At 39.6% G+C, this 15,530-nt stretch overlaps 1 protein-coding gene across 2 annotated transcripts; it reads left to right on the top strand.

Moving 5' to 3' along the window:
- The first annotated feature begins 196 nt into the window (after positions 1-196).
- LOC122777407 (protein-glutamine gamma-glutamyltransferase 2-like) lies at positions 197-14,007 on the top strand. 2 transcript variants are annotated; one of them, XM_044038631.1, is made up of 15 exons: positions 198-353; positions 641-829; positions 2,570-2,806; positions 2,894-3,012; positions 4,222-4,350; positions 5,446-5,623; positions 6,043-6,178; positions 6,303-6,406; positions 7,707-7,943; positions 8,283-8,339; positions 9,685-9,741; positions 10,903-11,115; positions 11,272-11,432; positions 12,003-12,142; positions 13,352-14,007. In XM_044038631.1, the coding sequence occupies exons 1-15, from the start codon at positions 272-274 to the stop codon at positions 13,509-13,511; spliced, it is 2,199 nt and encodes a 732-aa protein (XP_043894566.1). In that variant the 5' UTR covers positions 198-271; the 3' UTR covers positions 13,512-14,007. The 2 variants fall into 2 exon arrangements, with proteins under 2 accessions (XP_043894567.1, XP_043894566.1); XM_044038632.1 differs by lacking the exon at positions 9,685-9,741 and having other exon boundaries at positions 197-353.
- Positions 14,008-15,530: the final 1,523 nt, after the last annotated feature.

The raw sequence follows: 15,530 nt of genomic DNA, 5'->3' as shown, positions 1-15,530 counted from the left end.
CCCAAAAAACAGTATTACGTTCAAACATTTGCATAACTTGTTCTAAAGGAAGACATTGTAATAAATACTATTATTATTATAGTGTACCACATTTGTTTGAGCAGTTTGCATTTTTTGTACCTTTTATGTGGCTGTGCCTTTAAATCTGTGAAGCACTTTGGTCAACGTTGGTTGTATTTAAATGTGCTCTAGAAATAAAGTTGACTGACTAGTTGGCATTGGGGGTGTGTCAAATGAAGTGCACAGATGTTTGTCAGTACTGAGGTGGTGCATGCTTGTCATACCTTCAGTCGATCGCAGCTCCTGCTGTCAAACCATGGACCACGGGCAACAGACAACGCACAACTCTGGCTGTGAGTTTACTTTGCAAAACATACTGTGTCAGGCTGTTTCTCTAGTAGTATCATAGCTATATGTAATTGAGACAAGTTTATACCTGCATACAGTGAACCTAAAATGTATGCACATTTCTCCACATTCACGTTGTTCACAAAGACAGAGTAGTTAACAATGCTTGTCTGTTTGTTGTTGCAACTAAATGTCATATTGTGTTGTATTTTACTTGCTTTTACCCTAGATTTCCAAAATTACCCCTCTTCACTCTTTCCAATAATTAATTTTGCATTATCTGTTTTTCCAGCCGGTGGCCATTGCCGGCTAAAATTAGTCGACTTTCAGGTGCATGAAAATCACACTTCTCATGAGACAGAGGGCCTCAGCCAAAAGCTCCTGGTGCTGCGACGTGGGAAACCATTCAGAGTCACTCTGCTGTTTCGTGACCAGTCATGGAATCCTCATGCGGAGAATCTGGTCCTGCAGGTCATCCTAGGTAAAATCTGCTCATGCTTTCAATAAGACCCAAAAGCACAACACAGCTTTACTCACATTCATCAGTGTGGGTTAAACACCTGCGTTACAAATTGTCAGCTCGATCTATCGATTCAATTCTTTATTGTCTAATTTTTGGAGATGTTTTGCTTAAGGTGCATACGGTCATAAAATGAGATTAAAGTCGTAAATTTACAAGAATAAAGGCGTACGTTTATGAGAATAAAAACGTAGATTTACCAGAATAAATTCATGGATTTACGAGAATAAAGTGCTCATTTAGGAGAATAAAGGTGTACATTTATGAGAATAAAGTTGTAATATTCTAACCTGTAGTTTGACTTAAATCCCGTAAATTAAGATTTTATTCTCACGACTTTAATCTTCTAAATTAAGACTTTAATCATGTAAATTAAAACTTTAATCACGTAAATTAAAACTTTAATCACATAAATTAAAACTTTAATCACGTAAATTAAAACTTTAATCACGTTTTCTCAATGTGGCCCTAATACTCCGTCGTAAGGAAGCGACTCCATTGGTTGCAAAAAAAAAGTCTTTGGGTACTGACTTTACAAATAACCCAAGAAAGTAGTTTATTCACTATTCAATTGGCCCCATGCACATTAGCTACTGGTTATGTTTCATATCTCATTTCATATCTATAAGGTTCTACAAAGGTTGAATGAAGATAAAAGTAATGTGAATGTTCTGGGAATCAAATGTGAGAAAACTTTCCAGAGCAAACCTACAGGTTTCAACTAAAATGTAACTTTTCCAGAACCTTCAAGGGACCAGAAATTGTTAGCTGGGTCAGTAAGACTAAATATCCCCCACCCATTCATTTAAGATAAAAGTCAAAGTCGGGGTGTATAATAAACATGTCTGCATGTCTTGACAGTATATGAAGCGTGTCTTGTAAGTCGCTTTGGATAAAAGCATCTGCTAAATGACATGTAATCTGCAAACCTTATATTGGTGACATACAGAGAGACAGCAACATGCACTCATGCATCAACCCAGTGTGTGAGGGATAGCACAGTCTGAGGTGAGGCTCGTCGCTGCCACACCTCACCTCACAGAAAATATTCGAACAGCAAAATTGCAAGTTCGGGGATTTTCCAATCCACTCCTAATGTATTCCTATTGCACAACCGAGTTGACCAAAGTGCTGTACAACCCATCAATACTGTACATAAAACAGACAGGATATGAAACATGTGAACTAAAAGCAATATAAAAAAAAACGGAATGTAACATCAACAAAACACAAATACCAAAGTCAATAAACAATATAAATATGTAGATAATATAAAAATTATCGGAATCATACAGAAATGTTAGAGAAAGGTGGACTCATTTATTTTATGTTATCATTATTAGTGTTTTTCCTTTTCATGTACCTGGGGTAATAGACCCTACCTGACCTCTCACCTGACAGTAAACACTTTCTTTCACTTAGACTTGGAGACTTAGACTTCCTTTTATTGTCATTGCACAGAATACACAGCAGTGAAAACTGGCAACGAAATTTCGTTGCTTGGCAGCAGATAAACCAACACATAGCATTGAATTTTGTCAATTTGGCACTGGCCAAATAGTGATTCTGGATTCTCAGATTCTTATGGGTGATGTCATAACTTCTTCCTCACCTGTCTTTATGACAATTTCATCATATGTGGTATTAAACAGCCTAACACTGCTGAGTCCTGCTTTAAGTATGTTTTTATTCATTATACAGGCCATCTGTCACAGAAGATCCTAGTCCGGTTCACTGACAAACTGCCCAGCATCTATCACTGGTCAGCCACAGTCCTCTCAGGTCACGTGGATCTCATGGCTGTCACCATCAATGTCTGCTCTCCTGTTTTCTCTTCGGTGGGCCTGTATAAGCTCCTGGTGCACATAGAGTCCAGACGGGGACGGAGGAGCTACGCAGTGGGGTCATTTGTGCTGCTCTACAACCCTTGGCTGAAAGGTGAATCATGAAGTTGAAGCTCGTTTTACAACAGTTTTTTTGTATTTGTCGCGTGCATGCAAGTCACCCCCACATGATACCTTTCAGGAGATCCAGTGTACATGCCGCAAGATGCCCAATTACAAGAGTATGTCAAGAGCGACTATGGGCTGGTGTACATGGGCACCAACATAAATGTCAGTGAGCGCCCGTGGTCGTTTGGACAGGTATGTATGCTCAATCTATTTACACCATGGTATATCGCTAAGAATTCAGTTTGAAGTGTTTTATTTCCACAGCAAAACATGATGAACAAAGATGATTAGGCTTGGTGGGAAGGTTTTTTTTTTTTATGATGCAAATAACTGACATAATCACATTCAACAAAAATGAATGCACACAGCATTTACCGTTTTGATAAAAACGTCACTATTCTATGAAGCATCCAACTACACTTCTGTCACACACAACCTCACTCATGTGCAACTTAACAAATCTCTCAGGATTGAAAGAAAGTTAAGAGGTTTTGTACAAAACAAAAAGTTCTATTATATAATCTTTCGCATACAGTCATCATCCAGATTTTTGTCCAGACTGATCCTTTCAGGCTGGCAACAACTCGAGTGTCTTTATGAAGATCTATTTCACACACACACAGTTAGTGCTAGTTAGCCAGCAGTTAGGTTATAAAACCGACAAGTCAGGTACAGGTTCTGATGATTAGTAGTTTGACAAAGTCACATACGAAGGTTAATATAACAAAAGAGCTTTGACGATGCATTTTGATGGCAACAGTGCTTTGTTACCAACTATAACAATAAATAGATAAATAGAGTGATAGATTTACCTGCTGGAAAGTTCTACAGTAATGTCACAAGGGCATAAGTTATCTTCATAAACTTTTTTCCCGAAGCTGTTGTCCTCAGTGCACCTCTCTTTTTCATGTTGACTTGATTGACCGGTTTTCAGACCTGTTCCTTTTGATTATCAGGTGATATGAGAGTTCAGATTTGCCTCGTGGTTTTAAATGTTATTTCAGTGTTGATTCATATGCACCTATGAATCTTCATCCTCCTTTATGCGAGGAGTGATTTTTGGAAGCAAAACTTGCATGTAATGTGCCCTTTTGTGTCATTATCTGTGTAAAAGAGGAAACTATGGACTTAAAAATAAACACAAAAACTCCTGTGCCTTGGCTGCAATATTGTAGATACTATAGATATAGTTTAAATTGATTGTCTTATTATTGCTCTTAATATTTATGTTTGAAATTAATCTTAAGAGAAATCGTTGGTGTATATCTAAGACACAGTGTAGTGGAAGTGGGTGTTGAGTAGTTTGGTTCTATTTTACAGTGATAGCAACGTGCTCCTATCATCAATGGTTATTGTGTAATCCCAGGATTTTTACACGTGTGTTTCTCTGTGTGTGCGCAGTATGAACCCGGGGTCCTGGAGGCCTGTCTGCAGCTCCTGCAGATCAGCCCACAGCACCTCGACGACCAAGACCAAGACTTTATAAGACGAGCGGACCCCGTCTACCTCAGCAGGGTGGTGTGTTCTATGGTGAGAGGCAACACTTGTTGGACGAGAGGGCTGAACACTGAATGGTTTTCAAAATCGAAATGGAATTTGGAACTGCACAAGTAGCACATCTCCAAGGCTGAAATTTAATTTTATTTATTTGTGCCAATTTAAAAAAAAAAAAAATGTTCTAAAAAGTTTTTTTAGCTGTTTCAAGTAACTTCACTGACTAATTTCCTTTCCAATGACTCAGAGTAATCAGAATAATGGTATAGCTCTCTTCCACTAGTCAAATACTTTAAAAAGTGGTGTGAAACTGATACATCATCATATGATGATAGCATATCAGGCATACACTGCCTTTCAACCTGCAACTGTGAAAGGTCTGGGGGTCCTCCTCCCAAAACATTCTGAATTTAGTAGATGTGATTTCCTATATTCTGGTGTTTTTTTTTAGATGGCCAGCTGGAGAAGGGCAATACCTACATTAGTTAAGATTCATTCTTTTTGACTTATTGAGGTAGTGACTTGGGCTTTAGGGCCCCTTGACCTCTTGGGCCCGGTCAGCTCATTCAGTAATCCATCCTTGCTCACATGCCAAACATGTTTTGGGGCTCCCCTCTAGACTTCTGGCCGTTGGTTAGACACCCTGTACTAATGTAGTCGTTATTTACACCAAACCAGACATCTTTTAACCTTAGAGGGTGGGGGGTATATTGATCATGAAATCAGAATTTTTTTGTATTGAATTATTCATTCATTCAATCATGTCATTTGTTAGTCATTTGTAAGTTATTTAATATGTTTAAAAAAACAAAACAAAACAAAAACATTTCTTGGGGCCCACTGGTAACAGCCGCTTATGCCTCGGGCCAGCCCTGCATGTGTGCTTTAGAGTACAATAGATAATAATAGTAATCCTGTCTTGCTGTAAATCTACAGTATAACAAAATAAATAGTGTTCCGAGGTTTGACTTAAACAATTATATCACAACTCAAGAATAAACCTGACTTGTAATGACCAATAAATAAGCACAGACATACCCTCTAATGCCAAAAGTGTGATTGATATTAAAAACAACATGATTAAAAGTGAAGAAGGAGAGAACGCTCATCATGTGTATCCTCCTGCCCAAGGTCAACAATGATGATGACATGGGGATTCTGATGGGGAAGTGGCAGGGCAGTTATGAGGGTGGTGTTAACCCGACAGCGTGGAGTGGCAGCGCTGACATCCTTCACCGCTGGGTCTCATCCAAATTCAAGCCAGTGTGCTTTGGACAGTGCTGGGTCTTTGCATCCGTCCTCTGCACAGGTACTTTTAATTCACTGGCTCACCAGGGTAATGTATTAAATTTATCTTATAGTAACTAAGTAACTTAAGTGGCCAACATTTAAGTTTCCCTATGTGACTGCATTGCAAGTGGCCTATTGAGTCCACACTCACAGGAGAACACAAAATCAGGCAGATTGCACAGGGACAGGTGAGTGGAGAATATACGCTAAAGTCAGAGGTGGAAAGTAATGAATTACATTTGCTTGTGATACTGTGATTAACTAGGTTTTTTGTGTACTTGTACTTTTTAAAGTACTTTTTAAAATGTGTGATCTTTTAACTAATGTATGTTTTTTTGGAAGTGATAGATAGATAGATAGATAGATAGACAGATAGATAGACAGATAGATAGATTTTGACTTCACATGTCATATTAAAGACTGATCTTCCTTCAACAGTAATGAGAGTGCTGGGGATTCCCTCCAGAGTGGTGACTGTTTTTAATGCAGCCCACGATGGTAACGCCAACATGAAAATTGAGGAGTTTTACTCGTCTACTGGGGAGAAGCTCAACCTGTCAAAGGACAGCATTTGGTTTGTGTGGCCTAAACCCTTCAGATAACACATGACGTATTATTGACCCTTTAACACTGAGCGTGTCGCAAAGGACACTTGAGAAGTTGCACATTAACACTATCATGGTCATTTTACTCTGCAGGAACTTCCATGTATGGGTGGAGAGCTGGATGCGAAGACCAGACCTCGGTGAAAGGTTTGATGGCTGGCAAGTAGTGGACCCAACCCCACAAGAGAAGAGCGCTGGTAGGTCCTTGCCCCAAACTGTCCTGAATATGGTAATGTGATGTGCTTGGATTCAAAGGTGATATATGTAAAGTATATGGAACAGTGACGTTCAGTGTTTTAAATCGTTACTGCAATCCTTACTGAAAGCGCTGCAGGGACATGGGACAGAAATAAGGCCCTGTACTTAAAGCAATACTTCACCAATTTGCATTTAGCTTTGTATTCCAAGAATAGGGGTAGTATTTTTGAAAAATTGTGCTTCCCAACCTCAGTTTCTCCTGAGTTGAGAAATATCTTCATTTTTTTCTTTGTTACGTGGCCACCAGTGACACTTGGTCCTGTTAGCGTAACTGTTAGCAAAGATGGCGGACACTGTTTACATTCTGGGAATGAGGTCCCGTCCCCCTAAAAAAGTGGGTCTAAAAGTACCGCAAGGCGACAATAGCAGGCTGTAAAAATGTTACACATGTTAAATACCCTCCAAAAAAGTGTATGAGACAGCAGAAGAGAAAGCTCTAGTTAACCTTGCCTGAAGTTCCTCGCGTTACATCCTTGTCCAGGAGAAAAGTGTCCATGCCACATGTCTGTCGCAGTCTGTCATCAAACTGGGATGTTTATGAGAGGGGTACCAAGACCTTTTTGGGTTCAGTATTTCCAACACTTGGTCTCTGTTCGCTCCACTTTGAGCTATGTTTTTGGGTTGAAGGTGATGGTGGCACACCGAACCAAAACCAAGAGTCCATGGTCCGCAATTGCAAATATATTGTTTGTGAATAAACAGTGAAGCCAGGGTTTTAATTGAGGATTGCTTTCATCTCTAGTGATGCATAATTTAATTTAATATTTAATAATAATTTAATAATTTATTGATAAATTATTAATAATCTAATGGTAATTTGATGTCTTAATAGTTTGTTACATATGTCACCTTTTAAGGTTTGGAGAGAAAGGCCGCCATCTTAACCAGATGCACTTGATCAAAACTGAATGTGGCATAAGAGCTTTTTTAGTAAATGAATGAATATTTCATTTGGACAAACTAAAAGAAGAGCATTTGGGAAAGTGTAAATAGAAGCAAGAATAATCAGAAACATTAAAACAAATGTTCAACATTTGTAAACTCACAACAAAATGATGAGATGAGTAACTGAACTGAAACAGCGAGAAAAACAACATGACTCCATTGTTCTGTGTCATATGTGTGTCTTTAAACAAGTATTCTCATTATTATTGAGATTTTCCCATACTTTTGCTGTTAGTTTGTATACATTTTTGACATTTATTAAAAAAGGAATAAGTAACAAGTCTTTGTCTGCAGGGGTTTATGTCTGTGGCCCTTGCCCAGTAGCTGCTGTTCAGCAGAAAGTCTTGCGTGCCCAATATGACACGCCGTTCATCTATGCCTCTGTTGATGCTGATGTGGTTCGGCTGATCGTGCGCCAAGGAATGGTGGTGGGCAGGACGGTGGACACCCTGTGTGTGGGGCAGCTGATCTACACCAAGAGTGTTGACTCGGACGATCCGAAGAATCTGACGGACACTTATAAGTTAACACGTAAGGAAGGGTTGTGTGGTTGTGGCTTTTCTGAGAAAGATTTGGTGGGAAAACACATCATTTACATGTCGTAGTGTGTAATTAATGCAATAGCTTTATTTTATTGTTGTGATTGCTCTTCTGGGAACTCAAATACTTTTAGAGAGAGGCTTTTATTTGGCTATTCAGTTGAAGGAGAACAGAAGAAGTTTTCCCTCAGCTGGATAACCCACATTTTCTAATTTGCTTAGAGCGTAAAGCATATTGAGTCACTGTGACATATGATGGGACAAAGACATGCATGTGGAGCATTTGGTAGATGTTGCTCTTCAATAACAAAATCTCTCTCTTCTTTTACAGGACCAGTAAGCACGAGGATGTGCACCAGGTCATCAGGTGAAGTCAGTGGAAGAGAAGGCAAGAATTCAAACATGTTTTAACTTAACGACAGGGGCAACATTGGATGTGAAATCCTTGAGGGATTTGGTGTGCCAGAGAGATTGATCTAACAAGCAACACAACAGGCAAAATCGAAATTTACGAGAGCAATGCAGGGTTCAGAACACAGAAGGTGTCCGAGTGTCCACAACAAAAGAAACACAGGAGAACAAAATGAAAGAGTGGTGGGAAACGGGTTGAGCGATGGGTGAGCTGAAATAACAGGAAACAGGTGTAACTAATACAACACAGGTAAAGGTATTCAACAAAAGAGAAACACCAGGAGGTTAGACTAACCACCTAAACGTGACCAAAACAAACCCACAGGTAGAAAAACTACAAAATAAAACACCAATAAATTGTGGCAAATACAAAAACTCTGACCAAACAGGATAACAAATTTAATTTTCACTATACAGTTCCAGCACGACTCTACTCGGTTTGGTATAGTTTCACAATAGTTAATTCTTAACATGGGCAAAGTCATCATAGCACGGCTGCATGAAACTGCTGTGATGTCGTTTTATACACGACACACAAACTAGTGACTTGTGACTTGTGACTTGTAAAGCAGTTGTTTTGGGTGTAACTGAATCATTAGAATCAGTTTGTTGAAAAGATGTCTTCACACAATCGTTCAGTACTTACTTCCTGCGTGACCAGAGCGCAGACTCCGTCTGACGAAGTCACTGAACTGAAATATGGCAGCACGCTTTGTGATCGCAATCTAAATACACCAGACTCCTCTGTTAAGTATTGAGATTTTAGACATTTCCTTTGCTAAATGTTGGAGATAGTTTTCGGAGTTTGTGAGTCTTTTTAACTGATCTACAGCTCGGCATTGTTTGATTTGATTCTTGTGTCGGACTTCGCGCTCTTCAACTCTTCTCGAACAGAAGAAGTTTTCCCCGGCTGTATAACCCACATTTTCTAATGAGCTTCTTTTGGTGACAACATAAATACATTCGCTTCAGGCAAACACCTGTTCAACAGATACATGACACCAAAATAAATGTGTCAATACTAATTAACTTTCCAATGGAAAGAGAAAGCATCAAACATATTCTACAATTAAGCTGACATAGATTTAATAAGGTGATTATTTTGTATAATGGTTAAAATCAGTTTTTCCCCAGTTTTTACTAAGAGGGAAACTGATGAGTGACATAGCACAGTCAGTGTTACCTGATAGTGCTACTCTTAAAAAAAACTGAACTATCACTTTATATTGAGTCACTGTGACATATGATGGGACAAAGACATGCATGTGGAGCCTTTGGTAGATGTTGCTCTTCAATAACAAAATCTCTCTCTTTTTTTACAGGACCAATGGCCATGATGATGTGCACCAGGTCCTTAGCTGAAGTCAGTGGAAGAGAAGGCAAGATTTCAAACAATAAAGTCACAAAATAACATGTTTTAACTTAACGATAGGGGCAACATTGGATGTGAAATCCTCGAGGGATTTGGTGTGTCAGAGAGATTGATCTAACAGCAACACAACAGGCAAAATCCAAATTTACGAGAGCGATGTAGGGTTCAGAACACAGAAGGTGTCCGAGTGTCCACAACAAAAAAAAACACAGGAGAACAAAATGAAAGAGTGGTGGAAACAAGACAATCGGGTTGAGCGATGGGTGAGCTGAAATAACAGGAAACAGGTGTAACTAATACAACACAGGTGAAGGTATTCAACAAAAGAGAAACACCAGGAGGTTAGACTAACTGAAACGTGACCAAAACAAACCCCTCAGGTAGAAAAACTACAAAATAAAACACCAATAAATTGTGGCAAATTTTGGGGTTTGTAAATCTTTTTAACTGATCTACAGCTCGGCATTGTTCGATTTGATTCTTGTGTCGGACAGACGAGCAGAAGGTAATATTTAATACTCCTCATACTGTACTCATACTGTATGCCTAAGTGTTTTTAAGCACTGACACTGTCAGAGACAGGAGTTAAATTGCCACTGACCTGCTCTTATGACGATGTACAGTATGTTGGCTGTTACCAGACAGCACTTCCCAAGTGGAAACTGAAGTTTGTGTCACGTTATAAACCCATCACTCTTGCAGGACTATGGACTGCCTTGATAGGTATATTTTTGTTAAGTCAGTACATTTAAAAAAAAAAAAAGGGATTTGAAGGATTTCAAATGCCAATGTCATAATAAAATAGCAGCGATTCCTGTGTACTGTGATGTAAAATCGTTTAGATTTTCTCTGGAATTTGGTCTGCTAGAGAGATTGGTTTACAAAGCAACACAAACGTCAAAATTGTGGATGCAGTATGTGTAAGGGTTTTAATGTTTATTATTGTGAGTAGCCCGAAAGCTGTTATGGCAAATACACACTTGTGGAGCATTAGGGATGTGGACCAGTTCTGATATATTTTCTTGTTTTTTAATGATGATTAAAAGCTTATACATATACATTTACACCTTTGACTGAGGCAAATGAAGATGCTTTATTGTCAGGGCTTTACACATAGCACAGTTTACCCATGAGCCATTTGAACAATGTACACCATCTTTATTTTCAGAGGATTCGACATCTGTTCTGGACGTGTCCCTGAAAATAGAGGGCAAACCAACAGTGGGCGAAAGCATTCGCTTGTGCATAAATATCAAAAATAACACATTCAACAAGAAGGTCCTGATGGAGCATGTCAACGCTCAGATTAAAGAGTACAACAGCAGCCCACAGGAGAGCTTCTGGAAAGTCCACCAAGAGGTGCACATGAGTCCATCTGAAGGTAAGAAGTATCTGTATCACTCTGAACACGTACACTGTCTGTGTGGATTTGTACAGCTCTTGGCACTGCTGATTTAATTTTTTTACAATTCTCTTGGTCACATTGATATAACGGATAAACCAAACTTATTTTGCTGGTCCTGTGCACTCTCTGCAGTGTTGACACTCCGTCACACCATCCCTCCATCCGAGTACGAGTCGTTCGTGTCGTCTGACGACATAGTGAATGTTGCAGTGGTGATGAAGGACATGGTGACTGAAGAAAGAGTCCTGGAGACACTGGAGTTCAACATGACTTCACCAAAGATAACCATAGAGGTATAACAGCATACAGCCACTCTGTGCCAGCTGTGGAGGATAAAACAAACACACAAAGACCTCAGACGATGTAGACTATCTGGCTTCAATCATATTTTTCTCCACTGACTGGTGGTGCAACAGCAAATGCTGTATATACAGTACACTGACATGATTTGCACTGTGCTACTGCTACTGTGTATTCTGCTTTTAATCCACTGTTTCCCAAACTTTGGGGACTTACATTTTAAACGTGACCCCAATTCACCAGTTAACACACGACCGGAGGAAAATTGTGTATGATAAAATGTTTCTGACAATTTTACTGCCCTTCCTGTAACATTTCATATTTATATTAATTTAACAGGAAATTTCTACCAGTTTTTCAGTTTGTTAAATGAATTAAAACTTAAGTTTATGCATGTTATTTAAAACATAAACACATAAATGTATCCTCAGTCTCTGAGTAAGACTGCTTTATTCATCCATCCATCCATCCATCCCTGGACAGGTCGCCAGTGCTTTATTGAACCTTGAGGGATAATGGCTCCTCTGCTGCAGCATCTGATCATGTCCTCTGCTGTCCTACAGGTCGAAGGAGGGGACAGCATCCAGGTGAGGATGGAGCATACAGCCCGCGTGTCCTTCACCAACATATTTAGCAAGGCTCTGAATGGAGCTGTGCTCACTGTGGAGGGATCTGGCCTGTTAAAGGACAAACAGGTAGAGAGGTATGTAGAGCTTTGTGAAGAACAATGGCTCCTCATTCCCAACTGTCAAGACGCTGTTGCTATTGCCTTGCTTCATTTGACTGCTCAACTGCCACTTGAAGTTACTCATTTACTGCTACTAGTGGTAATTCCTTATTTAACTTACAGGAATACTTCACTGATTTGCATTTAGCTTCGTATTACTAGAATAGGGCTAGTATTTTTGAAAAATTGTGCTTCCCAACCTCAGTTTCCCCTGAGTTGAGAAATATCTTCATTCTTTTCTTTGTTACGTGCCCACCAGTGACACTCGGTCCTGTTAGCGTAACTGTTAGCAAAGATGGCGGACACTGTTTACATTCTGGGAATGAGGTCCCGTCCCCCTACGAGTGGGTCTAACAAGTGCGGAATTAGCGTTGCAGTTTCAAGCCTCGGACCATTCAATTTTGCCACGTTTTTATTGACAAAAAGCTAATTCCGAGTTCTGTGCTGTCCCCGTGACTGGAACACTATAGTAGCAGTGCACAGCCTGTACTATGGTGCGTAAACAACTATGCTTACAATGAGCTTCAAGTGATATCTAACTTTTTCCATATAATCCTATATAATCCTCCTCTTGCGCTTGTTCCTTTATTCATCATCCCGGTCTTTTATGGCGTTAACTGGAAAAACGGGTCATTGGTCATTGGAAGTGTGGACCGTTAAGTCCAACCTTTCCTGCTTTGGTCATATTTGGTCCCCGTTATTTCAGTTCCCTGGAGCAACAGTGGCTTTTTATTGGCTCAGACAATAAAGTCAGAGTTCCACCTCAGAGAGTAATAAGCTAGCTAACAAGCGAGGAGCCTCAGCAGAATTATTACTAGGTGATAAATCATCAGGCAAAATACTGGAACTATAAAACTGCTTTTGCATTTGTTTCTTGGCTTAAAAAAGAGTCAGTTTTGGGAGGCTATACCTGGCAGATGACTGGTTGTATAATTGGTGGTATTAATCAACACAGTCATGATTGTCTGTCTTTTAATTTTTTTTGCAATACATTGGATCTGCACATTTGGGCATTTTCTGGCATAAACACTGGACCAGTTGTCTAAACTTTTTCGTTTAGGTCTAAGACTTGAAATGAGGTTAGGTTATGGTTAGGGTTAGGTATTAACTGGTTATGGTTAAGGTAGCACAAACCTGTGTCTGTGTGTTTAGTTTACATTTCTCCTCTATCCCGTCTTCATGCAGACTGACTTGTCTAAAGCCCGGTGAGAAGATTGAGAAGACAGTGTCCTTCACGGCCAATTCAACCGGCACCAAAGTGCTGATGTCCACATTCTCACACGACGGAAGCCCCACTGTCGTTTCCAGGGGTTTCCACAAAGTCAAAGTCACGGCTGCATCATAAGGAGAAGACAAACAGTATGTCCTTCCAAACATGTTAAACCTCCTGACTACATAAGACCAATCAAGCCTTTGGGACCAGTGATATCTTTACACTTACTAGCCTACAATGCTTTGTGATTTTTCTTCTTCTGTGATTATTATCAGCATTACTGTTTTGGCGTCTCATGCTCAAATTGTTGTTTGCTTGATTGAGCTCGAAGCATGACACTATCAGACTCGTACAGAGGTGTGTTTGCATGTGCCCTAAATGTACTCGCACCATCCACTTATATAAAATCCTCTGTCCTACTGATTATGAAACGTATTAATGTCAAATGTAAATGGACAATCAAGTATCTAAATATTTAATTCAAGTTGTATCGGAAGCCCGCAGCCAAGAGAAAAGGAATTGGGCTTGTAACTTTAGGGTTGCTGGGTAAAATACCAAGGGTAGTGGTGCCCCTAAGCAAGGCACCCAATCCCCCATTGCACCCTGGGTGCAGATAAGTGCTGTCCACTGCTCCTGCTCCCAGTTGTGTGTGTTCACTGCTGGTGTGTAATAAGGATGGGTTAAATTCAGAGGTGTGTGCAAGAATAACTCATTCTAATTCTTATCAATATTTTATAATGAGTATTTGCTTTATAGTGCATGATGTTTTTTGTTTTTTTTACAGATCTGATCCAACTATATAGTTATGCAAAACATTTTGTGCCAAACTAAAAATGTTGATGACACACTATGTAACTGGTGTAGTTTTGCGTTCTGCGTTGTGAAGTGTGTCAAATTCGGCGTGATAATCTCCATATATGCATAATGACAACGCTAAACAATATGGATAACACACAAGCGCACATCACGTACCTCTCCCACAGTATGCAGCGGCAGAAGGGGAGAGGTGAGGGCCAGACACACCCTTAAATATCAGGTGGGCACCCCAAAAGTGAACGTGGGGGACAGAAAATCACGAAGGTTCCACATGACAACTTCACCTCCCGTGGCAGGGTAAAATATAAAAACTTAACATGCATTTTGTGTAATTATAACATAAAAAGGCAAAACAAAATAAATATCAGGTGTTAAATAAATGGCAGTACTTACAAATATACTATAGTAACTGACCCTGTTACAACTACACATCACTGACATCTGCTCACTTTGAAATAAAAAACAAACCAACTTGAGGTTTCAAAGGAATCAAACAGATGCAGGTGTTGCATCACCTGCATCTGCACCACAAATGTCTGTATCTGTGTTGGTTTCACTGACAAGAATTTGATGGACTTGAGCCAATAACGAATCTTTTCAATTGTACTTTCCTGCTATGATGAATGAAACTATGTGTGGGAGCCGGTGTTGAGTTAATTTAGTTTAGGTAGTTAACTGTTGGCCTTAAGCCTTCGATTAACTTCTTGCAGGGAAAGAAGCTTTGTGGCCCTTCTGATATTTAGTTAATTAGATAAAATGTACTAAGTTGATAGCTTTGACGGCTTTGATGGAAATAGCAGTTTTGTAGGTGGATGTGTCCGCTAGAGGCTGTACTAGGTTTGGTGTAATAAGGTTTTTTGAACGTCAAGGCAATATTTCTATGTGTTGTTGATCCTCAAGAAGCTTGAATACATGTGGATAGAAATGTAACTTGGATGTACGGCAAGTGGAAATAAATGTGCAAACCCTTCACATAACTCTTTCTTGACTTGGTGATTGATGAGTTAAAACGGTTCCTACGAGTCAAGCCCATAGAAACCTGCCTACAGCTCACCACTTTTGGTGGCATTGGAATTAAGTGTGCGTTCGCCCCTACCACTCTACATCCTCTAATGAAGACTGTGAGGTGAGGATGAGAGGCTGAGAAAAGCTGTCCACGCTCCACCAAATGTGTCATCTTATCTGGTTAATTGGCGTAAACAGCCACACCTTTGTGTGAGTACTGAAACAATTCTAACTATTTGGGTTTGACTTAGTCAGGGAGTGATTTAAATATCTTGTTTTATCTTGTAAAGTCTTGCCAGTGAAAGCTTTAACCTCTGTTATTTCCCCCAG

This window comes from Solea senegalensis, linkage group LG11 (genome assembly GCF_019176455.1).
Source record: "Solea senegalensis isolate Sse05_10M linkage group LG11, IFAPA_SoseM_1, whole genome shotgun sequence".
Taxonomy (NCBI): Eukaryota; Metazoa; Chordata; class Actinopteri; order Pleuronectiformes; family Soleidae; genus Solea; species Solea senegalensis.
This window is presented reverse-complemented; position numbering and strand designations above follow the sequence as displayed.

Bases quoted from the DNA above. Each gene is read 5' to 3' on its own strand.
- LOC122777407 (XM_044038631.1), top strand. From the start codon at position 272: ATGCTTGTCATACCTTCAGTCGATCGCAGCTCCTGCTGTCAAACCATG. The intron at 6,179-6,302 runs GTTTGTGTGGCC...TTTACTCTGCAG, and splicing joins CTGTCAAAGGACAGCATTTG to GAACTTCCATGTATGGGTGG. The intron at 11,116-11,271 runs GTAAGAAGTATC...CACTCTCTGCAG, and splicing joins GCACATGAGTCCATCTGAAG to TGTTGACACTCCGTCACACC.